The sequence below is a fragment of the Drosophila simulans genome, chromosome 2L (genome assembly GCF_016746395.2).
Source record: "Drosophila simulans strain w501 chromosome 2L, Prin_Dsim_3.1, whole genome shotgun sequence".
In the NCBI taxonomy this organism is placed as follows: domain Eukaryota; kingdom Metazoa; phylum Arthropoda; class Insecta; order Diptera; family Drosophilidae; genus Drosophila; species Drosophila simulans.
The window spans coordinates 12,760,374-12,783,937 of NC_052520.2; the positions used below are offsets into that span (position 1 = coordinate 12,760,374).

Sequence of the window (23,564 nt, forward strand, 5' to 3'; positions counted from 1 at the left end):
TTTAGGCAGTTCAAACTAGTTTGATGTGCATTAAAAACGCAATTCTCGTATTTCATCGCAGCATAAACGTGTGTGAAATGGTATGTTTATACGACCGGCGAGTGTGTGGTTGTGTGTGGGCCAAAGCGAAGGGCAGGAGGAAGTTCTTGCCACTACAATGGCTACTGTTACGTCCTGGCTGGTGTTGCTTTTGGCTTTAAGTGAAATAAAGTTCACTTCGCTCTCTTTTTTATGCACTCGCGGCTATTATTTAATTTGCCCAGCTGGGCGTAAATGGGCGACGGCTACGGCTATCGCGTTGGCGATGACGATGGCGATGGCTTTGACATGGCCTGGACACGAAGGCTCTTGGAATGCCAGAGTTCAACTTTCAGCGCCCAACGTTTCTGCATTTCAGCATTTCATTATGGGCCACCTCATGCGATGCCATGGCAAATCATTGGATCCGAATGTGGCCCAAAGCGGTTGCCGGGCACGCAGCTATTAACCAAAGACCCTGGGCCTGCCAAATATCGAATGGAAATGCAACATTTTTGCAGATATCAAAGTTGCCGCAGTGATTTGCAAAAACCAAGAAGGACACATCCTTGCCGGACAAAGGAGGCTGTCTGCATCCGTCTGCCGGTGGAGCAAGAACCGCAACCGGGTTTTGGGCCATGTGGAAAGTGCCAATCCCAATGCGGCGAACTGTGGGCTTGTGGGGGTGAGCATTTGCTCCTGCGAGGCCATCTAATCTGTAAGCATAAATTCCAATCATTTTGCAAATGGAATGTGCTGGCGCAAACCAATAAAACCACAAAACACAACACAGCAGATGGCCGAGAAGCCGGAGCAGCAGGACTCCCGTCAAACTGCATGCGGTTCCCGGAATAAGTGAAATTTTTGGGACCGACATTGATTTCGCCACGTATCCTGCATGGGACACAACCCTTTCAACTTCCCTTCACATTTCAACTGAAGATCTACGTCTGAAAACTCCTTTGAGATACAGTCTTTGTGGACAACATGAAATGAAAGTGGTAAAGCTCATGGTATTTTTACCAAAACCTAACATTACCAGGACTAGGAAAACTAATTGTCTACCACTACAGAATTTTAGAAGAAACATAGCCAGCTTATTCCCTACACTCATTTATAGTTATCTTACATAGAACACTAGCCCAAACCATGAGTTTTCCCAGAAATAACACCAGGAAATCGCCGTTAAAAAGAAAGAGACTTAGACCATGTCATCTTGACTATGCTAACGAGCGCCTATGGGAACACAGTTACTTAAGGGTAAGCTATAGTCCACCCTTATTCAGCAAATAAGGTTTTTCGCTTGTAGGAAAAATGCAAGGAGCTAAATTTGGAGGAGGAGTATAGGTACTACCAGGTCCGTCTGATGGTCAGCAACCTCACAATTTTTTACGTATTGTTCATAATTCTGGCCATCAGCTTTTTGACAATCGAATTGCTTTACGTACAGGTGATATTTTACGCTTGACCCACAAATCGATTTCAGTTAAATAAACTCTTATGCAGCACTATAATGCCATAATTGTTAACTTGGTTATCAGAGTAGTAAACACTATCCTGGTTTTAACCGTGTTGAGCATCAATTTTTGCGAAAAATTTGTCAGTCGCCACCAATGGGTCATGATAGCCAGCTCAGTGGTATCGGTATATCTAGTGGTACTCACAGGTGAGTTTATCAAATTATGCATTCAAATTATGTATTCACCGCACAGACTGTTCATTTTCAGATATTGCTATGATCTCGTATCACTATTACAAGAACGACTGGCCCCTTAATACCTCATTCGACGTCTTCGCACTCTGCATGATCTACATGTTCCTGCCAATTCCCTCGATCAAGGGAGCAGCCCTCTTGGCATCCTCAGTCAGTCTTATATATGTGGCCTTTTTCATGCACTCGCTCACTTTCAACGCGGTGTACACTGAGCGCGATAGTTTCGGCTACGATGTGATATCCACTGATATATTACACAACCTGGGTTTTAACATGATGGGTATCTTTTTTCGCATTATGAACGACACCATGGTGCGCGCATCCTTTCTGGACCGCCATCAGTTCATCATGGAGGAGACTTGGTTGCGTCATGCCTTGCTACAGGAATCGATACTCTTGGACAGCATATTACCGCCTCAAATTGCAAAACCCGTTCAGGAAAAAATCAAGAGCAAAATAACCCAGTCCGAGAACAGCAACGACCGCTTTCAAGTGGGTCCCCGAACGACAGAAAGCTTCATGGCCATACAAATTCATCCTGATGTATCTATCCTGTATGCAGATGTGGTAAACTACACCCACTTGACAACGACATTGACCGTGGGAGACCTGGTGAAGGTCCTGCACGACCTCTACGGCAGATTCGATATCGCTGCCTCCAACTTCAAGGTGCAGCGCATTAAGTTCCTGGGCGATTGCTACTACTGCGTGGCGGGTTTGACTACTCCGGATCCAGATCACGCGAAGTGCTGCGTTTCCTTGGGCATATCCATGATTTCCAACATCCAGGAAGTTCGGTACGTTGGCCATTGAGAATGAGGAATAGGCTTTCATTACAACGATCTCCATCATTTGACAGGGCTGAACGTGGATTGGATATCGACATGCGCATAGGTGTTCATTCGGGCTCTCTTCTCGCTGGCATCATCGGCGAGGCCAAGCTGCAATTTGACATATGGGGTACTCTTGGCTAGTAGGAAGTAATTCATTTGATATAATTTGATCAATATCTTTGTCAGGAACTGACGTGGAGATCGCCAATCATCTGGAGTCCACTGGGAAACCAGGTTACGTTCACGTTAGTGGACGAACCCTAAGTATGCTAAATCCAGCGGATTATACTATATTAAGTGGTCCGGAAAGGGCTCGAAGCGATCCAGTGCTGCAGTACATACACACCTATCTACTTACTGGCCAAGTGGCCCGCGAGTCATTTATAACATCAATTGGTGGAGTTAGATCCGGCTCCATTCTTGAAGTAAAGTCAATCGATCGGATCAGGTCAAGCAGGCCAAGTCAATCATCAATGACCGATGAGTTCCGAGAAGAGTTCCGGAATATGCCAGTTGGGGGCATTAAGTAAGTGTAAATTATAATTTCTTGTCAGTGAACTGGATATCTACATATATTTGCATAACACCCTATGTAAAGTTAAATGAAAAGTTAAATAATTGTTACTGAAACTTATACTTACCATCGTAGCTTGAACTCACCCTGCTGCCGACGAACTAGATTGGACACCCATAAGAAAGCCCAGCGGGAGATCGGCATTTTTTGTGCGGCGTTCAAGGACTCTTCCCTGGAATGGAACTACCTGCACCAGCCGGACTTCATCTTCAAGTCCTCAATGCTGCTGGCCTGGGGAATCGGGTGCTGCTTGATCTATATCCAGATAGTGACCAACAACTTTTCTTGCACCGCATGCATTGTGGTCGACTTGGTAACGTTCTTCTTTCTGACTTCCTTGCTGTGCCTCGCGTGGTACAAAAACGTGTGTTGGTGGAAAAGTGGGCGCTACGAGTTCAAAATCTATGGAAAATACAGCTGCATGGCGTTTCACATTTTTGAAAAGATCCAACACAGTGTGTCCCTGCGCATTACCGTCTATCTGGGGATCTTAATTTCCTACTATGCTGTGATCTCCCTAATAATGGTGAGTTTTAGGGAGAATTTGTTATCAGTTGTAATGAACTTAAAATTTGTAGATAAACTGTGACCGCGACATGTATGAGTTGAGTTATATTGAGAGCAAGCTCTATCACTACGAAATGGATCGGGATACCTGTTTCCATCCCTGGGTCTTCACGAACATGATCTCCCTGATCCTGGGCATAAGCTACACCTTCGCCCGAATTCCATTTGGCCTCAAGATAGTCATCAGCTGCTGCGAGACACTTGCCTACTTGTTAATCGTATTCTTCCAGTTCGCATTCATTTTCCAGCACAGTGCCACCACAACTCCATATATGAAGGCGGAACTAGCTCACTGTCTTCGGGTGTGCATGATGTTACTCACGATGTACGCAAAGGAGCGTCAGTCCGAGTTCAATACTAAAATGAACTATAAGTAAGTAGTGTCCGTAGATCCTGCACCTCATTAACTAAATCCATTGTGCTGTTAACAGGCTTAACGTGGATTTGCAAAACAAACAAAAGGCGGCCGATTTAACAAACCAATCCATCATAATCCTGCTCAATAACATACTCCCTTCTCATGTTGGTCTGTTTCAGGGGATATTTGCCAAAATGATCATTAGAACTTGATTTGTTTGATCTCTTTTACAGTTGACCTCTATCTCAATTCATTGGCCAAACACGAACTCTACTATGAAAACTATCGAATGGTATCAGTCATGTTTGCCATGCTCATCAATTTTCCAATGAACTTGCCAAGCCTCCGGGTGCTTAACGATATCATAACCGAATTCGATAGACTGGTGAGCTTCCTCCTTAACTGAATTCATTCGTATTCTAATATTCCCATACGATCGCAGTTGACTGCATACAGGGAATATTACGTAGTCGAGAAGATCAAAGTCGTGGGCTGCACTTATATGGCGGCCTGTGGATTGGACTTCAACCTGGCCTCAAACATCCGCCAAAGCGACCATTTTCGCAATAGTTCCCTACATGTTGAAGGTAGGTTATTAATCATAAATTAAGGTTTGTAATATTTGTTGCTTAACAATCCTCAGAAAGTATACAGATATACTTCCTAAATTTTAATTATCATCCTATCCTCATTCCAGTGGAGCACGCACGTAATCATCGTATGACCGACGAAAACTACGACAGTGATATGAACAATGATGAAGTGGTCTTCATAATGACCACCTTCGCCCTCGACCTGATGCGAACTCTAGCAGCTTGCAACCGGGCGTACTCAAGCTCATTTTTCGAGCAGTCCTTGTCCAACGGGAAGATCTGCATCGGTATCTCCAGCGGTGAGATAATGGCCGGCGTGGTGGGAGCTTCTCAGCCGCACTACGACATATGGGGAAACCCTGTGAATATGGCTTCTCGAATGGAATCGACAGGGCTGCCGGGACACATCCAGGTGACGGAGGAGTCAGCAAAAATTCTTCAGGAGTTCGACATCAAGTGTATATACCGCGGCATGACCTTCGTGAAGGGTCGTGGTGACATACCCACCTATTTTGTGGGAATTGACGAGAACCTTAAATTTATCTCCGCAAAATTGGTCAATCGTAGTTTGTCCAGACGTTTCTCAGTTATGTCTTCACTAGATCCGGACAGCCTTAGGAAGAGTTCGTCTAGCGATCAAGAATCTGGAGAATAGTTTGGTATATTTTTTCAAAAATTTCTGAAATATATATTTTTGATATGTAACCTTATGCTTTTCAATCAGTGTGTGTGGAATTTGTTTCTAAAATCATTAGGGACTTTTGAATAGTAGTGTAGGCTTTATTAATAAGAGCGATTTTTAAAAAATCCAAAATATGCACAAAAAAACAGCGTATGGGCTAAACAGATCGAGGAAATGTTTTCTGGACTACACTGATGAGCGACTGTGGGAACCGGGCTATTTAAAGGTGAAAAAATCCCCAAACCTTCAGGATACTTAATGATTTCCTTGTAGGCCAAATGTAAGGAATTGTGTCTAGAAGAAGAGTATAAAAAATATCAGATCCGCCTCATGATCAGTTACCTCACCGTCTTCTTTCCTTTGTTCATATTTGTGGTCGTAGGCTGCGAGCTCTGCCCATGGATTTTCTCTGAGGTGAGAGTTCAAACTTGACTTATAATGGGTTTCTATAAACCAGCTAAACCTTGCAGCAAAAAAAACTCATCTACTACGAATCATTAACGGCTATAATTGTATTAGTTGCTGTTGCTGCTATATTGAGCATCAATTTCTTTGAGAGCATTGTGCATCGCCACAGGTGGATTATGGTGTTTTCCTCAATATTGTCCGCGTATATTGTGGTATTAGTTGGTAAGTGTATTAGCCTTGAACCCTGATCTTCACTGACTTTCATTTTCAGATATATATCAGATACTGGTGTTCCATTTCAAGTATCACTGGCCACTTAATACATTATACGACGTCTTCGTCCTCTGCATGATTTATATGTTCTTGCCAATCCCTTCGATCAGGGGAGCAGCCCTGTTGGCCACCTCTGTCAGTCTCATGTACATTGGATTATTCATCTACTTTTTAAAGTACGACGATGAAGATATTGCAGAGGTAGTCCATGACCTTGATACGATTTGCGTCGACATATTTCACTATTTGGGTTTCAATCTGATGGGGATTTTCTTCCGGATAATGAACGACACCATGGTGCGCTCCTCCTTTCTGGATCGCCACCAGTTTCTCAAGGAGGAGATATGGCTTCGACAAGCTCGGCAACAAGAGTCGATGCTTCTGGATAGCATACTTCCACCCCAGATTGCAAAGCCCATCCAACAAAGCATTAAGGAAAGGATCATGTTGTCCGAAACCGATTCAGACAACATTGTCATGAATGCCCGGCGAGCAGAAAACTTTATGGCCATCCAAATCCATCCCGATGTTTCCATCCTGTATGCAGATGTGGTGAACTATACCCAATTAACCACAACACTGACGGTGGAGAAGTTGGTGAAGGTCCTGCATGATCTCTACGGCAGATTCGATATGGCTGCCTCAACTTTCAAGGTGCAGCGCATCAAGTTCCTGGGCGATTGCTACTACTGTGTGGCGGGTTTGGGGGAGGCTGATCCCGATCACGCTAGGATGGCTGTTTCTCTGGGAATTTCCATGATTGCAAACATCCAGGAGGTGCGGTATGTTTCCCAGAAATATTTACTAGAATCTCCCATAAAACAAACCACCAAATATATAATAATAACCCTTTAATCCACAGGTCCCATCGTTCACTGGATATCGATATGCGAATTGGTGTCCATTCAGGAACTTTGCTTGCAGGTGTGATCGGTCAAGCAAAGCTGCAGTATGACATATGGGGTAGGTGTAAACCAGGTGTTAGTGGCTTCATTATCTGATAATTGACATCTCAGGTCCCGACGTGGATATTGCCAATCGACTAGAGGCAACCGGCAAGCCCGGTTACGTGCACGTTAGTGGTCGCACTTTAAGTAGCTTAAACGTAGCTGAGTACACGATATTCCCGGGAACGGAAGTGGCCCAAAGTGATCCCATACTGCAGAAACAGCCAATGACCACCTACCTCCTAACGGCCGCCCCCAGCCGCAATTCAGTCAGATCAGTGGATGCAGTGCACTCCTACGCTGAGATCGACATAAACGCGTTGGGAGCTTCCCGGAAAAGCCCGATTTTGAGGCCAACCTTAATGTCAGATGAGTTGCGTAAGGAGTTTAAAAAGATGCCAGTGGGAGGCTTCAAGTAGGTGTTAAATGAAAATTTAATTCAGTACAAAAATTAATATTGTGAACAGCATTCGATCGCCGTGCTGCCGAGACCATTCGAGTGAGGAGAAAGTCAACAACGACTTAGGCATGTTTTGTGTAGCCTTCAAGGACTCGTCTCTCGAATGGAGTTATTTGCATAAGCCAGATTTCATCTTGAAATACTCAGTGCTGCTTGCTTGGGGAATCGGGTGCTGCCTTATCTACATCCAGATAGTCAACGACAAATTCACCATCTGTGTTGAATGCATCATGATCGACATGGTTGTGTTTACCTTCCTGACTTCATTGCTCTTTATCTCCTGGTACAAGAAAGTGTGTTGGTGGAGAAGCGTCGAAAATGAGACCCATAAGTATGGGAGAGTCAGCTGCAAGTTGTTCAAGATTTGGGAAAGAATCCAGCACAGTTTTGTCCTGCGAGTTACTATCTATATGAGTATAGTTGCGAGCTATTACTTGTTGATATCTACGATACTAGTAAGTTTAAAGCTACTTAGTACCCCGCTGCGTTAACGAATCTTATCATTCTATTCAGCTAAACTGTGACAAAAATCAATATGAACTAGATGTTATCAATAGCAAGCTCTATCACTATGACATTGTAACTGACAACTGTTTTAATCCGTGGGTCTTCACCGACATGATTTCCTTGATCATGGGCGTAAGCTACACCTTTGCCCGAATTCCATTTGCCCTAAAGATGCTAATTACCTGTTGCGCAACCGTTGCTTACTTGGTTATCGTATTCTTTCAGTACGCATTTATTTTCGAGCACAGTGCCACCACAACACCATTTATGAAGGCGGAACTAGCTCACTGTCTTCGGGTGTGCATGATGTTACTCACGATGTACGCAAAGGAGCGTCAGTCAGAATTCAATACTAAAATTAACTTCAAGTATGTTTTTAATGCTCTTTCTACTCCTCAATCAAGGGAATTTTCGAATTGTTTACAGGATAAATCAGGACTTGCAAGGCAAGCAAAAAGCGGCTGACATCACGAACAAATCAATCATAATTCTACTCACTAACATTCTTCCCTCCCACGTGGGTCAGTTCTTACCTAAATATAAAACCCCAAAGATCAAGGTTCTTATCAAAAACGTTTTCACCCACAGTTGAGGTTTATCTTGATTCAGTAGCCAATCACGAACTGTACTACGAAAACTATAAAATGGTGTCCGTCATGTTTGCCATGCTCATCAATTTTCAAATGGATTTGCCCAGCCTGCGAGTGCTAAACGATATCATAACAGAATTTGATAGACTGGTAAGCTTATGTATTGCTTTCTAGATAATAAGGTATCATCACTTCCGAACCCAGTTAAATGCCTACAAGGAATATTATGTCGTCGAGAAGATTAAAGTCGTGGGCTGCACTTATATGGCAGCTTGTGGACTTGATTTTACCCTGGCCAAGTCAAAATTTGGTAGCAGAACACATGCTTCTTACTCATCCGAAAGTAAGTACACCCTCTTGATGAACTTCCAATGATGAAGGGGGTAAATTTAGTTTGTAAACTCTTCTCTTTTAGTGGAACAGGTGCTTTATCGCAAAGAGTCCAAAGGCACAGAAAACGACCACGATGAGGTGGCCTTTATAATGACCACGTTTGCCTTGGATCTAATGAGAGTGCTTTCCGTCTGCAACAAGGCGTACGCTGGTAGACCCTTCGATCGGGCTCTATCTACCGGAGAGATCTGTATCGGAATCTCGACCGGCGAAATAATGGCCGGAGTGGTGGGGGCGTCTCAGCCACACTATGACATCTGGGGAAACCCGGTCAATATGGCTTCCCGAATGGAATCCACAGGGCTGCCTGGACACATCCAGGTGACGCAAGAGACTGCCAATATTCTCGAGCAGTTCGATATTCTGTGCATGTACCGTGGCATGACCTTTGTGAAGGGTCGTGGGGAAATTCCTACCTACTTTGTGGGCATAGACGATAATTTGAAGTTTATGCCCTCAAATTTGAAGAAGAAGAATATGTCAAAGCGTTTTTCAGTCTTATCCTCTCTAGTGCCAGCTCACAGCGGAAGTACATCTTCAAATGAATACATTTGATACTTTTTAAAATTTTACAGAAATATATTCTGTACGCTACTCCGAATTAGATATTTTCTATAATTTATACCCACACTGTAATTGTCATTGTTAGTTGAATATTAGCTTTGTGATATGTAAAATAAAGGCAAATGACATTCAATTAAGTTAAATGTAGGTTCATGGCTCTAAGCAGGCTTTGAGTCCTGGAACCCAGTTCTCATACATAATATAACTCAAACGTACAAAAAAAATACCATTTAAAAATATGAACAAAAAAAACACTAGCAAAACGCCGTACAGGGAAAGGTTTAGGCGATGTAATCTGGAATATACTAATGAACGCCTTTGGGAACAAAGTTATTTGAAGGTAAGGAATTTGCTCAGATTTCCGGCTCTTAAATGCAACAGATATTCGTAGGCCAGATGTAAGGAGTTGCACTTAGAGGAAGAATATATGAAATATAAGATTCGCTTGATGATCAGTTCCCTCACCGTTTTCGTCCCCATGTTAATAATATTGATCGTAGCTCTTCAAGTAATCATATGGTCATTTACTGAGGTAAGCGGTTTTAGTTGACGATCTGGTTATTTCTACGTATTTTACTTCTACGCAGTATAACAAATACATCTACATAAATGCGATATTTGACTTAGGATCATTAATTTTAGTCACGGGCTTACTGAGCATCAATTTCTTTGAAGGCTTTATAAACCGCCACAGATGGGTCTTGACTTTCACCTCGACTTTGTCGGCATATGTTGTGGTTTTGGGTGGTAAGTGTAAGAAGTTGAAGATGCCCTCTAAAATGTAATCACTTGTGTGATAGTTACACCAGCTACTCGTAGAGTGGGTGTACTTGATTCAATGATAATTAGTCGGTCCTTAAAATCTACAACTTTCTTTCATATGCACTCACCTGCAGTTTTTTCTCTTGTTTTCAGATATAGCCTTTAACACATATTATTATTACAAATCTGCCTGGCCTCTTAACACCTTATACGATGTCTTTGTGCTCTGCATGATCTACATGTTCCTGCCAATACCTTCGAGCAAAGCAGCAGCTCTGCTAGCCATATCTGTTAGTCTAACATATGTGATATATTTCATTCACTTTATGGCATTCAACGAGCATAATGTTGCTAAATATGTTCATGGTCTGGATATAGTATCAATAGATTTTTTTCACTACCTGGGCTTCAATATGATGGGAATATTCTTCAGAATCATGAACGACACCATGGTGCGGTCGTCTTTCCTGGACCGATACCAGTTCATCACGGAGGAGATTTGGCTACGCCAAGCTCGCCGTCAAGAGTCCTTGCTTCTGGACAGCATACTTCCACCGCAGATTGCGAAGCCCATTCAGAAAAGCATTAAGGAAAAGATCATGCGGCCCGACAACGACTTCTACCATCTGGGCACTTCCCGGAAAGCAGAAAACTTCATGTCCATCCAGATTCACAACGATGTCAGTATCCTGTATGCTGATCTGGTGAACTACACCCAATTGACCACAACACTGCCGGTGGAGAAGCTGGTGAAGGTTCTGCACGACCTCTACGCCAGATTTGATTTGGCTGCCGTCTCTTTCAAGGTGCAGCGCATCAAGTTCTTGGGCGATTGCTACTACTGTGTGGCGGGTTTGGGCGAAGCTGATCCCGATCACGCTACCATGGCTGTGTCTCTGGGAATTTCCATGATTGCTAATATTAAGGAGGTGAGGTATGTTGATTACTATGATCCCAATAGGTTTACAATCTATGAGTTATGGCGTCCCGCATCGGCAGAAAGGGGTTAGTTTTTTTTTAGTTTTTCTTTCTCTAACTTGGCTTTTCTTTTGAGTACCATTTCGTCCACAGTGTGAATCGTTCCTTGAATATTGGCATGCGAATTGGTGTCCATTCGGGAACATTGTTTGCAGGTGTGATCGGCGAGGCCAAGCTACAGTACGATATATGGGGTATGTTGCAACACAAGAAATCAATGAGCCAAAACTTATTCTTGAGTTTTCCAGGTACCGACGTGAATATTGCCAGTCGTTTGGAAGCAACCGGAAGTCCTGGGTATGTGCATGTTAGTGGACGAACTCTGAGTAGCTTGAACGCTGCGGAATACAGGATATATCCGGGCACGGAAGCGGCCCAGAAGGATCCCGTACTGCAGAAACATCCGATGAGCACCTATCTCCTCGCCGTCATACCATCACGTGATTCAGATAATATTATGAGCGTAGTTGAGGGTGTTCCTAACCTGGACCTTCAAACCGTGGGATCTAACCGAAAATCCCAGATTTTGAAGCCGGATTCACTGTCCGATGAAATGCGTGAGGAATTTAGAAAGATGCCGGTGGGTGGCTTAAAGTAAGTAGTGGGTGAAATTGTGCACTGAAATAACGAAATACGAGAACTTTTTAAGTTTAAAATATCGAACTACTACCGCAGATTTCAATTCCCTTGGTCACGACGAGAAAGAAATGTGAAAATCGAGAAGGTCGAACGCGATTTGGGCCTATATTGTGTAGCATTTAAGGACAAATCTGTGGAATGGAATTATTTGCATCAGCCCGATTATATTTTTAAATACTCAGTGGCGCTCGGCTGGGGAATTGGGTGCTGCCTCATTTACATCCAGTCCGTGAACAACTCAGATCTCTTTTATACGGGTGTTTTCATTGACATAATGGCGTTTTTCGTCCTGACTTTCCTACTATTCATCTGCTGGTACAAGAAAGTGTGCTGGTGGCATAGTGGACAGAACGAGCTCAGGAGTTACGGCAAACTCAGCTGCGCCATATTCAACTTGTTTGAAAAGATCCAGCACAGTTTTGTCCTTCGCCTCACTGTCTACATGATTATAATAGTGTGCTATTACTTGGTGCTCTCCTTGATATTGGTGAGTTATGAAATAACGCGTGCATAAAGCTGCCTTTAATATAAACATATTTATATTTTCTTTTTTTGTATGCCCAAAGATGAGCTGTGAAAAGGACCAATATGAGTTGGACATTATAGAGAGCAAGCTCTATAACTATGACATGGATCCGTTTACCTGCTTCCACCCCTGGGCCTATACGAACATGATGGCCCTGATCCTGGGAATGAGTTACACCTTCGCCCGCATACCCTTCGCCCTCAAGACCTTCATCGGTTGCATTGAAGCTGTGGCCTTCGTCCTGGTTGTGTGCTTCCAGTACGCCTTCATTTTTGAGCACAGTGTCACCACATCGCCCTATTTGAAGGCTGAAATAGCGCATTCCTGCAGGGTGTGCATGATGCTGATAACTATGTACGCTAAGGAACGTCAGACAGAGTTCAACACTAAAATGAACTACAAGTAATGCCTATAGCAAATACTTTCTTTAAATCAGCTGATATTCTGATTTTCATAACTGATTGCAGGCTCAACCTGGACCTGCAGAAAAAGCAAAAATCGGCCGATGTAACCAACCAGTCCATCATAATCCTGCTTAACAACATTCTTCCATCTCATGTTGGTCAGTTTGCATCGAATATCGCCCCAAAGAGCTTAGTATCTAAGTTCATAGTTCTCTTTCGCAGTCGAGGTATATCTCAGCTCTATAGCCAGACACGAATTGTATTATGAAAACTATCGAATGGTATCAGTCATGTTTGCCATGCTCACAAACTTTCAAATGGATCTGCCCAGCTTAAGAGTGCTAAATGATATAATCACAGCATTCGACAGACTGGTAAGCTATTGTATTGAATCTAATTTACGACTAATATACTATACCTTCTGATTGTAGCTTTCTGCCTACAAGCAATATTACGTAGTCGAAAAAATCAAAGTCGTGGGATGCACTTATATGGCGGCCTGTGGATTGGACTTCAGCCTGATCGAAAACATTGATAGCAACTCGAATTTCGGCAGTACATCATTGTCATCCGAATGTATGTACCAATGCATTGGTTCTTAACATAGGTTACCTACTTTTTTATGGTTGTATTTTATTATCTTAGTAGAACAGGTGCGTTCGCGTTTGGAGTCATCTATCAGAGAGAGGAACCATGATGAGGTGGCTTTTATAATGGCTACGTTTGCTCTGGACCTGATGCGTGTCCTGTCGGTGTGCAACAAGGCTTACGCCGGAAAACCCTTCGATCGGGCATTGTCCACCGGCGAGATAAGGATCGGTATCTCTACGGGTCAGATAATGGCTGGGGTGGTGGGCGCTTCCCAGCCGCACTACGACATCTGGGGCAACCCGGTCAATATGGCCTCTAGAATGGAATCGACTGGTTTGTCTGGCCATATTCAGGTTACAAAGGAGACTGCCCAAACGCTCGAGGAGTTCGATGTTATGTGCTATTATCGCGGCTTAACCTTTGTGAAGGGTCGTGGTGAAATTCCCACCTACTTTGTGGGCATCGATAAAGACCTAAAGTTCATGTCCAAGAAAATCGATAGAGCTTCGGAGAACCCATCAGATCTAAAACCTGACCTGGACGGCTCCTAAGACAGATGCAAATTTTTTCGGTAAAATCTTCATAATATGGAATTAGAATGGCAAATGCATATTGAAGGCTACGTTTCTCAAATTTTGAGATCGTAGTTCTTGACTGTAAAATTTGAGATGCGTAGCCTTACAAAATGATGTGGACTCAAATCTTGTAAAAATTATGTGGAAAATAAATATTTTTAATACCTTAGAACGTTTTGTACCAATTTTTGAATCCTTTGCAAGGCTCAACCATTTTTTTTATTGAAATAAAAATCTTGTTTAGGTAGGCTGTGTGTTCAATGCTCAAATTGTTCTGCCGGGTCTTGTGAATCGAAAATAAAAGATAAGCTTGTGAAACGAAATGCCTAAATCCCTAGGAAATTGTCAGCTTAATTATTCAAAGGAACGCATGTGGGAACCCGGCTACCTTAAGGTAAAATTAAGTCTTTGGACCTGCAATCCTTTATTTAGTATTCAATGTCCGAATATTCTAGGCAAAATGTGCAGAGTTGCGTTTGGAAAGCGAGTTTCGACTGTATCGGATACGGCTTTGGAAGAGTTACCTACTCACTTTCTTTATGCTGCATATTTTCGTTACCTCCGTGCACTGCACCTTACTCTTAACAACAATTGAGGTAAGAAGTTCTTACTAAGAACCGCCTAACTTAGCTACAATTTTAGACCAAAAGTGGCACAAAATATTTAAAAACCACTAAAAGCTAAATTGAGAAGTTTTCTTCCATAATGTAATTTTTTGACATTTTTTTTTCTCGTTATTGTATCTCCTGTAGAGCCGATCAATTATTTATTTCGATGTGGCCCTTACCATAGGATGCGCATTGGTTCTTATACTTGTGCTGAGTGTTAACTTCTGCGATGAATTTATTGCGAAACACACGTGGTACATGTATGCCAGCTCGATATTTGCCTCCCTGACTTTGGTATTCGCTGGTTGGTATTTGGTTATGATCATTAATGCATATTTCTTAAATTATATACTCACCTTTAGATCTAACTGAATCAATTTACCACACCTATGCGCACAGCTGGATACTGGGCACATTCTACGACACCTACATAATATACATGATATACATGTTCCTGCCGATCCACTTCATCAGCGGGGCAGTCCTGCTGGCTCTGGTGGTGTCCGGTATCTATATACTCTACTTTGTGATCTTCATTGCCCACGGCTTCGCCGAATTCGCGTCTGCCCTATTCTCGGTGGGCGGAATGTCAGTGGACATGGTGCACTACCTGTGCCTTAATCTTGTGGGCATTTTCTACCGCGTTATGAACGACACGGTGGTGCGCTCCTCCTTCCTGGACCGACACCAGTACATCAAGGAGAAGATCTGGCTGCGCAACGCACGGCTGCAGGAGAAGAAGTTGCTGGACAGCATCCTGCCGCCGCAGATCTCGCTGCCCCTGCAGAAAGACATTCAGGGCAGGATCATAATGGCCAAGCAAGGTATTCACTCCTGGACCGCCATGGAGCGCAGAATGGCCATACAGATCCATCCCGATGTCTCCATCCTGTATGCAGACGTGGTGAACTACACTCACTTGACCACCACACTGACGGTGGAGATGTTGGTGAAGGTCCTGCACGATCTCTACGGCAGATTCGATTTGGCTGCCTATCGCTACAAGGTGCAGCGCATCAAGTTCCTGGGGGACTGCTACTATTGTGTGGCGGGTCTGTCGGACCCCGATCCCGATCACGCCAATAACTGTGTTATCCTAGGTCTTTCCATGATTAACCACATCATGGAGGTCCGGTAAGTTACATATAAGATACATATACAGTTTCTTAAGCTCACAAAATACTCACTAATATTATTGGCCCCAATTTGTAGGGACATTCATGGCTTGGACATCAATATGCGCATTGGAGTTCATTCGGGCAATCTGTTTGCTGGGGTCATCGGGGAGGCCAAGCTGCAGTTCGATATATGGGGTAAATGGACAAGACAAACTATCACTTCCTGTTGATTACAAATGCTTCCGAACTTCTAGGATTGGATGTTACCATAGCCAATGTTCTAGAATCAACTGGAGTGCCGGGATGTGTGCACATAAGTAGTGCCACCTTAAACAATCTGAACGTTAATCGCTTCGACATTGAGGATGGACCTGAAAAAGCCAGGGATCATCCTCTTCTGAAAAAATACCGAATAAGATCATATATAATTCGAGAGGACTTGCAAATGGATGACGAAGATAGTGACGAGTTTCTTGACGATCTGCATACCCTTTCCCTGTGCGATATGGGAGCTCCACCAAGACTGAGTGATTCTGCTAATCAAAGTCTAAGGGCGCTTTTCCACGAAGAATTGCGTGAAGAGTTTCGCAAAATGCCGGTCAGTGCATTTAGGTAACTACACAACTTTTTAGTAACACAAAATATTTTCTAAATATAAACCCTTTTGGGTCACAGTCCCAAAAGGCTATTGGGCATTTGTCGTTTCAACATAGCACAAGAAGTTCCTGCACACCAAAAGTTAAACATTTGCTTGACCTTTACCGATCCGATTTTGGAAAGAGCCTATCTGAAGCAAACCGACTATATGTACAAATACAGCATTATTCTGGGCGCATGCGTTGGCTGCTCACTGGTGTACATTGAACTGATGGACACCCAAATGATATGCCCCTCCTGCTTCGTTTTGCCAGCCGCAGTCGCCATAATACAGTGCATTCTGGCCTTAATCGCGTGGTACAAGAAGTATTGTTGGACCAGATATGGCCGGAAAAATGTGCCCCATCATTACAATGGATTCAGTTGCATAATATTTCGCATCCATGACAAGATCCTAAACAGTCTACCCATCCGCATCTGCATATACCTCTTTCTAATGATATCGAGTTTTTTTGTTATGTGCGTAATTGTGGTAAGTACTTAAAGTTGGATGCAACGTTAGTACGGTTTAAGTGAGCGGCGAATCTTCTAAACAGATGAGCTGCCAACGCGAAGACTTCGAGATGGCTTATATCGAGGAAAGACTCTTTCACTATGAGCAGGAGGCCAAGATATGCTTTCATCCCTGGGTGACGACCAATATGTTATCCCTGATGATTTGTTTGACCTTCACATTCGCCCACATACCCATCATGGTCAAGACGGCAGTGGCCCTTTTGGAGACGCTCGCCTATCTGCTATTGATTTTCTTCCAGTTCGATTTCGTCTTCCATCACAGCGTTACGACAAACCCCTATTTCAAATCCGAGTACGCCCATGCCCTGCTAATATGCATCACTTTTCTAATCATGCTTGTGAAGGAGCGCCAAATAGAGTTCACCAACAAAGTAAACTTCAAGTGAGCTCGGTATCCATATCCATTTTAATTGTTATTCAATCGTGTTTTCTTAGCTGGCGTGTTGATCTGCGAAAGGAGGAGAATGCCGCCAACCTTACAAATCATTCGATCATCATAATCCTCAACAACATACTGCCATCTCATATTGGTGAGTTTACAACTGGTAAATTGAAAACATTAATATTAAGATTGATTTTGATATATTTCTTAGTGGATGTGTATCTCAATTCGTTGGCCAAACATGAACTCTACTTCGAAAACTATCGAATGGTGTCTGTCATGTTTGCCATGCTGATTAACTTTGAAATGGATCTTCGAAGCTTAAGAGTGCTCAATGAGATTATTGCCGAGTTCGATACCTTGGTAGGGTTCCTATATTTTAACAAAATAATTCTTTTGTTTTATAAAAAAAGAATGTCACACTTTTAGTTGCTGTTCTACAAGGAGTATTACACGGTTGAGAAAATCAAAATCGTCGGCTGCACCTATATGGCGGCGTGTGGACTTGATCTTAACTTTGCCGGCTCCACTAGTACAAATCGCAAAGAGAGCATACCTCCAACTGGTTGTTATAAATCTTATGAAAACCCATGTGAAAAAAGTATCAAATAGTACATTACAGAATGCAATGAAGAACACGGCCGAAGACTTCTGTTCCAGCAGAACAATGAGGACCTCGATGAAGTGGTCTTTGTGATGACCTCGTATGCGCTGGACATGATGCGAACCCTGGCCAAGAGCAATGAGACGTACCAGAGTATTGCTGGTGATCGAAATATTACGGATGGAACAATCGCCATCGGCATTTCCAGCGGTGAGGTGATGGCCGGCATTGTGGGTGCCTCGCAGCCGCACTACGACATCTGGGGCAATCCGGTCAACATGGCCTCGCGAATGGAATCAACGGGGCTGCCAGGACACATCCAGGTGACGGAAGAGACGTCCAATATTCTGCAACAGTTCGGCATTACCTGTTCTTATCGCGGCATGACTTTCGTTAAGGGTCGTGGCAAAATACCAACCTATTTGGTTGGTATCGATGAGAACCTTAACTTTATTCCACAGAAGGCAACGAGATTTCCAAGTCACCAGGAGCGCAGTACTGTTATATCATTGCAATCCACCTATACTCATCCGGATATGACTAACAGTATAGCTAGCACGTCTCGACACACTTTGCAAAGTATATAAATGAGTTTTTTGTTAGTTAAATAACTAAGCAATGTGGCCTTTATGTTATATGCTTATAAAATTAATTAATAAACTAATTCTCCTTTCTAAATGACAATTTATTTTCGGTAATAGCTCTTTAAAGACCTGCCCAATTGTCTCCCCATTTCCTGAGCCGGAAAGTGACATGCATTTTCCATTCGAATTTCGAAACATAATTAATGATTTTGCTGTGCCTATCCATTAAAAGTGTCAAAAACATGAACAGAGCAAAGCAGAAGCCTGGTTGCTAACTAGATTGAGCCTTTTTGCCTCATTCCCGCATTTCAGTTTTAATTGAATTAATACCAGACCGTGTTAAAATTTGGAGTGTCAAGTGTGCCCACAGGATGGGTTGGAATCCCTTTTCTCGCAACCAATTAAATGGTATTTTTACAAGCAATTTGGAAAATATGATGGCGCCGACAGATGTGGAAGGTGAGATCGCATACCTTTGATGCTGATGGTGCTTGTCATTGTTTGCTGTAATTGACGAGTTTTCGCCGGGATGAAACATCAAAAAAGCACGACAGCACGGAAATGCAAAAACACGCTTTAGAGAAACAGCCATTTCCGGTGAAAGCCCCCAGGATTCGGTGTCCCTTTCCGGTCCGCAAAGAGTTGTTTTATCTGCACGGACACGGTATTACTCCTTTGACATGTAAAACGCTTTCGTCCAACTGCACGCCGTCCCAAAATAAAAGATAGAAAAAAACATGTTGGCACGTTTTAAGAAGAAAAACTCAATGGTAGCAATTAAAAATTTACGTGCTTCCAAATGCAAATTATAATGGTAAGCTTATCAGCGCTGAAAACGGACGAGATATATGACAACTATCTTGTTGCAATTCAAAGGATGTTTAATATTTACTATATAATTGTACAATTTTTAAGTAAATCTTTTAGATTATGTTTAGCAACATTTTCCCGTGTGTATACATTCCATTTAAAATCCTCTGCTACAGAGTATTTAAGCCTCGTTATGTTGAAAACATTTTATACTTGATTTCATTGGTCTATAATGAGTGTCACATTATTTGTGTGCCGAAAGCTTTTGACCTATTTTCACGTTGAAAAACAGTTAAGCAAAAAGTCAAAGAAGACAACAGTTTTTAACTGAGTTACAAAACAAAGTTTGTAATTTGGCAAAGTGCAGCTACACATTCGTGGATTTTAAAAAATTCCCATTTTAATTATAATAAAATAAGTTGGCCTCGAACTAAATGGAATATTTCGATATTATTTAGTTTCCTCTTTAAGCTTTAAAACTAGCTGTTGCAATGTGTGGGTCTTCTTTAAAACTCTTCGCACGGATGGGAAACTAAAACCTGTACTACAGCCCATTGGTATTATTTTTATTCACTATATTTTAGATGAAGCTGTCGGTTGAATCCAGATGATTACTTCAAATGTGGTAGCTGGAAATGAAGACCAATTCTGGCGCACTCAATAACAAAGCGAAAAATGTTTTCATGACAAAAACCGAGAGGCAAAAAAATACAAGAACGCAATCGAAATCGAGTTTCATTCTCAGGCCATTTGCCATTCCCAGAATCCAAACTAACAACATTGACTCAAGTCCAAAAAAAAAAGATGGAACTGAAACTAAACCCTCCCAAGCTAACTAATCTTTTTTCAGGGATTTCTTTTTTTTACCCCCTTTTACCAGTTTTGTGTGTGTTGCTGCCAATCCGAGCGACCAAAACGAAAATGTCATCATCAGCAGAGCTTCGGTCAGAGAATAGAAGCGAAAGCAAACGGACTGGGAACTATACACGTTTATATGTATATATACATATATACTGCCACTCAACGTAACTTTTTATGTGCAACATAGCAGAATGATTGTGTTCCGTTCCAGAAATATCAGCACAACAAGCACGGCAACAACTCCGGCCACAGCAACAACATCTTAAGCCGTTTCGCATAAAATTTCACACACCATTTTAGCCAAGTGCCACATTACCTGCACACAAGATGGGACTCGACTCGCCCCCAGCCTCGAATGTCCTGTGAACCAAACCAAACCAAACCAAACCGAACCAAGCCAAGCCAACCCAAACCAAGGAGGAAGAAAAATAAAACGCTGGAAAAATGCTGGAAAACACGAAACTGAACATAAAAAATACCTTTTGACACATGCAAGCAGAACCGAATGGGGGCGTGGCCAGAGCCAAAAGTGTTGGCCAGTTGAGCAGCACGGGTGGAAAGGCTCAAAATCGGCGGGCAAGAACTGAAATGGCGCCAGCCAAACGAGCTGAAAGGAAAGGAAAAATCTTGAAAATTGCATTTTAAGAAGAACTTCGTGTGGCCATAAGGAAAAAAATCTATAAAAACACATACCTACACATGTAAGGGTTTATATACCAATACCCATACATATATATGTGGCAATGTCCGACTGAATGCAGACGGAATGGTAAAAGGATACATGGAAGCTCAATCTGGCAGTGACTTGGGGCCACAATAGCCATTCCAGTCGGTCAGCAAAGCATCCAGGAGGACCAATCCAATACAATTTTAACGGTAATGTGGTCCAAAAGCAAGCGACGGCGAAATTGATATGGCCACCAAAATGGTGAGCATTCACATTTGGCTGAGGTACAGATGCAAACGAAAACATCACGTATACGCCCCATAAACAGTGACGCTAAAAGTATCCGTAGGGGAAATGGCTTTGAATGCCCTTGAAACATTGTTCGCATTTGCATTTCAAAATAAAGCAAATATAAAAACAGGTGAGTTGTTTTCGGGTTGCGGACTCACATCCTTTACAGCCCAAATTAACTTTATTTATTCATCCTGTTAATCTGCTTGCAATAATAAATATACAAGTCGGTAAGTACGGATATTGCCGAAGATAAAATATTAATCTACCATGAAATTCCATCTTGTTTGAGTATCAAGTGCGTTGCCATAACAATTTCCACTTCCACCACTCCAAGGCAACCAGCTTTGGCAGAAATCTAAATCCTGGATCGCGAAAACTGAGCGCCAACAACTACAGAATTATGGCAGCAAATTGCAAACAAACAAGCAACAAACAAGTGAATCACCTTTAACGCTTCCTATGCACTTTTTGGTCTTTCGCCCTGCCACTTCGCCTCTATCCCTTTTCCGGCCAAAGGATCTTGGGCAGTTAGGGACGGGTCGAAGGGGTAGGCATGCCGCTCGATGGGCGGAAGGCGTGGCAGGTTTTGTCATAACTTCCACAGCCTTCAGGCGCGCACGGAAGGAACGAGGAATGACAAAAACTGCACACAGAGAGCTAGCAGCAGACAGGTTGAACAGCTAAAGACCGAGACATGCATGTCAAAGGACAACGAAATCTATGAGTGTGGCAGATACTACACAGTGAGAAATAAAAGTTGACAATTGGAAGATCTATCCATCTCAATAATGGATTGATTTTTATGTGGGAAATATGTCTACAATTAAATACGATTCAAGTTATTACCTGATTTCCAATAATTATATGATCTTGCATCAATTTCAATTTAATTTTCTTAAAAAAATATCCGCGAACTCCCCATCTTTCGCAGTGTGTTTTCGAGTGTATTTCCGTTTGTGTGCGTTGCTTAACACTCAAAAGCGGAAGTAAGCGGCATGTGCTGCGGTCGAGGATGAGCGGAGTAAAAGGAGGACGAGGAGCCAAAGGAGTGAAAGGAGTAAAGGGGCCATCGGGAAGGGGAGCGAGGCGGGACAGGAAGCAGGCTGAAGTTTGTTTTCTTGCGGCCTCATGACTGGCACTTCTGTCTGCTGCTGCTGGTGTTGCTAGTGCTGCTGGTGCTGGTGTTGCAGCTACTCCTGCTGCTGCTGCTGCTGCAGTGACAGCAAAAACCAAGAAGAGACAGCCGCACGGCAGCCCACGAACTCGAAGATGGCAGCAGGTGGAGGGATAAAGTCGGCAGGACGAAGCCTGCAAAGCCCGAAGGTGGTGGAAGGCAAACGGAACAGGACAGGTGTGCTGTGCTGTACGCTGTACGCTGTACCAACCGACACAAAAATATCACTTTAAAGTTTGCCACTGAGTCCTGTCGTCTGTGTTGGTTTTTGACATGAAATTGCATTACATTTCACACGGAAACAAGTTGGGTGTTGCAATGAGTTGGCTCTGCACTTTTGAACATTGTCTTATTTTTATGCCAACTGTCGTTCGGTTTCTCGAGTGAAGTGTACAAATTAGTTGGCCTTGTCACAGGCAACAGAAACAGCAGCAGTGCCGCAGTTGCAACAACAACTCACTCTTGCCCGGCATCCTTAAGCTACTTTTCATCGATCCGCTCAGCAATTACGTGCAGCGTTCTCTCTACGGAAACAATTTATCAGACTGGGCAAACGACCCAAGCTGGTTTCCTCGCCGAAGGAAACAAAAAATCGAGAGAAGAAACACGAAAACAAGGACTCCGGCCACTTTTCCCAAGCAGAATGTATGCCCAAAGTGCATGGTAAAGTAAATTTTATTTAACGGCAGCAACAAACAAACAAAGTGGAGAACATTCTCACCAGGAGTTATGGTTGGAAATTTGAGATACTCTTTAAGAGTACCACTGCTTCGTAGGAAAAGTAGCCGGAATCGTTGGAAAATCGGGTATTTTAGTATATGATGTGATATTTCCATTTCCTATTTGATTACAAATTAATAGTAGTAAAAAAATGTTACAAGAGTGCGATACAGGATACCAAATTATCCTTTTGTTTTCCTATGGGTATCATTAATTCGCACCTATTCATTTCTCATAAGCCAGAGTAAAATGTATTTTTAGACGACTCCACTTTTCTTTGAAAACCAAGGTCCCCTGAGCAATATATAGGTAAATTGGTATGCCCAGACTTTAATCAACAACCGACAAAACGGGGCCTTGAACTGCGTGGGTAAAGTGCCAAACAGAAAAGTAAAACACGACCTGGGGCCAATGAACCATATCAGGGAACGCCCAAGCCACGAATATATGTAGATATAGTATGTGGCTATGTATATAGAATGGATCGCAGCCCATTCCAGTGCAATCACCTCATACGGTTGCTGCCAAATCGTCACATCATTACTTATAGTCCGGCAAAATATAGTGTTTTGTGTCGGGCTTAGCCTAAAAATAGACTGACTCTGGCCAAATT

At 42.8% G+C, this 23,564-nt stretch overlaps 4 protein-coding genes across 10 annotated transcripts; all 4 read left to right on the plus strand.

The window, feature by feature from the left end:
- Positions 1-1,112: 1,112 nt before the first annotated feature.
- Positions 1,113-5,361, plus strand: LOC6732133 (adenylyl cyclase X E). The gene is made up of 12 exons (XM_002079229.4): positions 1,113-1,278; positions 1,328-1,468; positions 1,525-1,684; positions 1,746-2,529; positions 2,592-2,692; positions 2,752-3,091; positions 3,215-3,665; positions 3,718-4,079; positions 4,138-4,232; positions 4,298-4,449; positions 4,507-4,651; positions 4,762-5,361. Exons 1-12 carry the CDS (start codon positions 1,168-1,170, stop codon positions 5,310-5,312), a joined length of 3,393 nt encoding a protein of 1,130 aa, XP_002079265.1. The 5' UTR covers positions 1,113-1,167; the 3' UTR covers positions 5,313-5,361.
- A 1-nt stretch (position 5,362) lies between these two features.
- LOC6732134 (adenylyl cyclase X E) lies at positions 5,363-10,558 on the plus strand. The gene is made up of 14 exons (XM_016180060.3): positions 5,363-5,565; positions 5,613-5,753; positions 5,810-5,969; positions 6,019-6,802; positions 6,883-6,983; positions 7,037-7,382; positions 7,435-7,882; positions 7,941-8,302; positions 8,361-8,455; positions 8,523-8,674; positions 8,729-8,867; positions 8,940-9,821; positions 9,863-10,013; positions 10,397-10,558. Exons 1-12 carry the CDS (start codon positions 5,473-5,475, stop codon positions 9,470-9,472), a joined length of 3,354 nt encoding a protein of 1,117 aa, XP_016024809.1. The 5' UTR covers positions 5,363-5,472; the 3' UTR covers positions 9,473-9,821; positions 9,863-10,013; positions 10,397-10,558.
- On the plus strand, positions 9,680-14,125 carry LOC6732135 (adenylyl cyclase X E). 7 transcript variants are annotated; one of them, XM_002079231.4, is made up of 12 exons: positions 9,680-9,821; positions 9,873-10,013; positions 10,069-10,228; positions 10,397-11,177; positions 11,315-11,415; positions 11,470-11,815; positions 11,897-12,347; positions 12,427-12,788; positions 12,854-12,948; positions 13,013-13,164; positions 13,222-13,366; positions 13,436-14,125. In XM_002079231.4, the coding sequence occupies exons 1-12, from the start codon at positions 9,720-9,722 to the stop codon at positions 13,930-13,932; spliced, it is 3,333 nt and encodes a 1,110-aa protein (XP_002079267.2). In that variant the 5' UTR covers positions 9,680-9,719; the 3' UTR covers positions 13,933-14,125. The 7 variants fall into 7 exon arrangements, 6 of the variants coding, with proteins under 6 accessions (XP_002079267.2, XP_016024817.1, XP_016024811.1 ...); XM_016180068.3 differs by having other exon boundaries at positions 13,439-13,579; XM_016180063.3 differs by lacking the exons at positions 9,680-9,821; positions 9,873-10,013; positions 10,069-10,228 and having other exon boundaries at positions 11,063-11,172.
- Positions 14,126-14,200: 75 nt separating this feature from the next.
- On the plus strand, positions 14,201-18,483 carry LOC6732136 (adenylyl cyclase X E). Its single transcript, XM_016180069.3, has 12 exons — positions 14,201-14,350; positions 14,412-14,552; positions 14,709-14,868; positions 14,927-15,698; positions 15,777-15,877; positions 15,937-16,294; positions 16,358-16,811; positions 16,876-17,237; positions 17,291-17,385; positions 17,449-17,600; positions 17,667-17,802; positions 17,860-18,483. Exons 1-12 carry the CDS (start codon positions 14,279-14,281, stop codon positions 18,426-18,428), a joined length of 3,372 nt encoding a protein of 1,123 aa, XP_016024818.1. The 5' UTR covers positions 14,201-14,278; the 3' UTR covers positions 18,429-18,483.
- Positions 18,484-23,564: the final 5,081 nt, after the last annotated feature.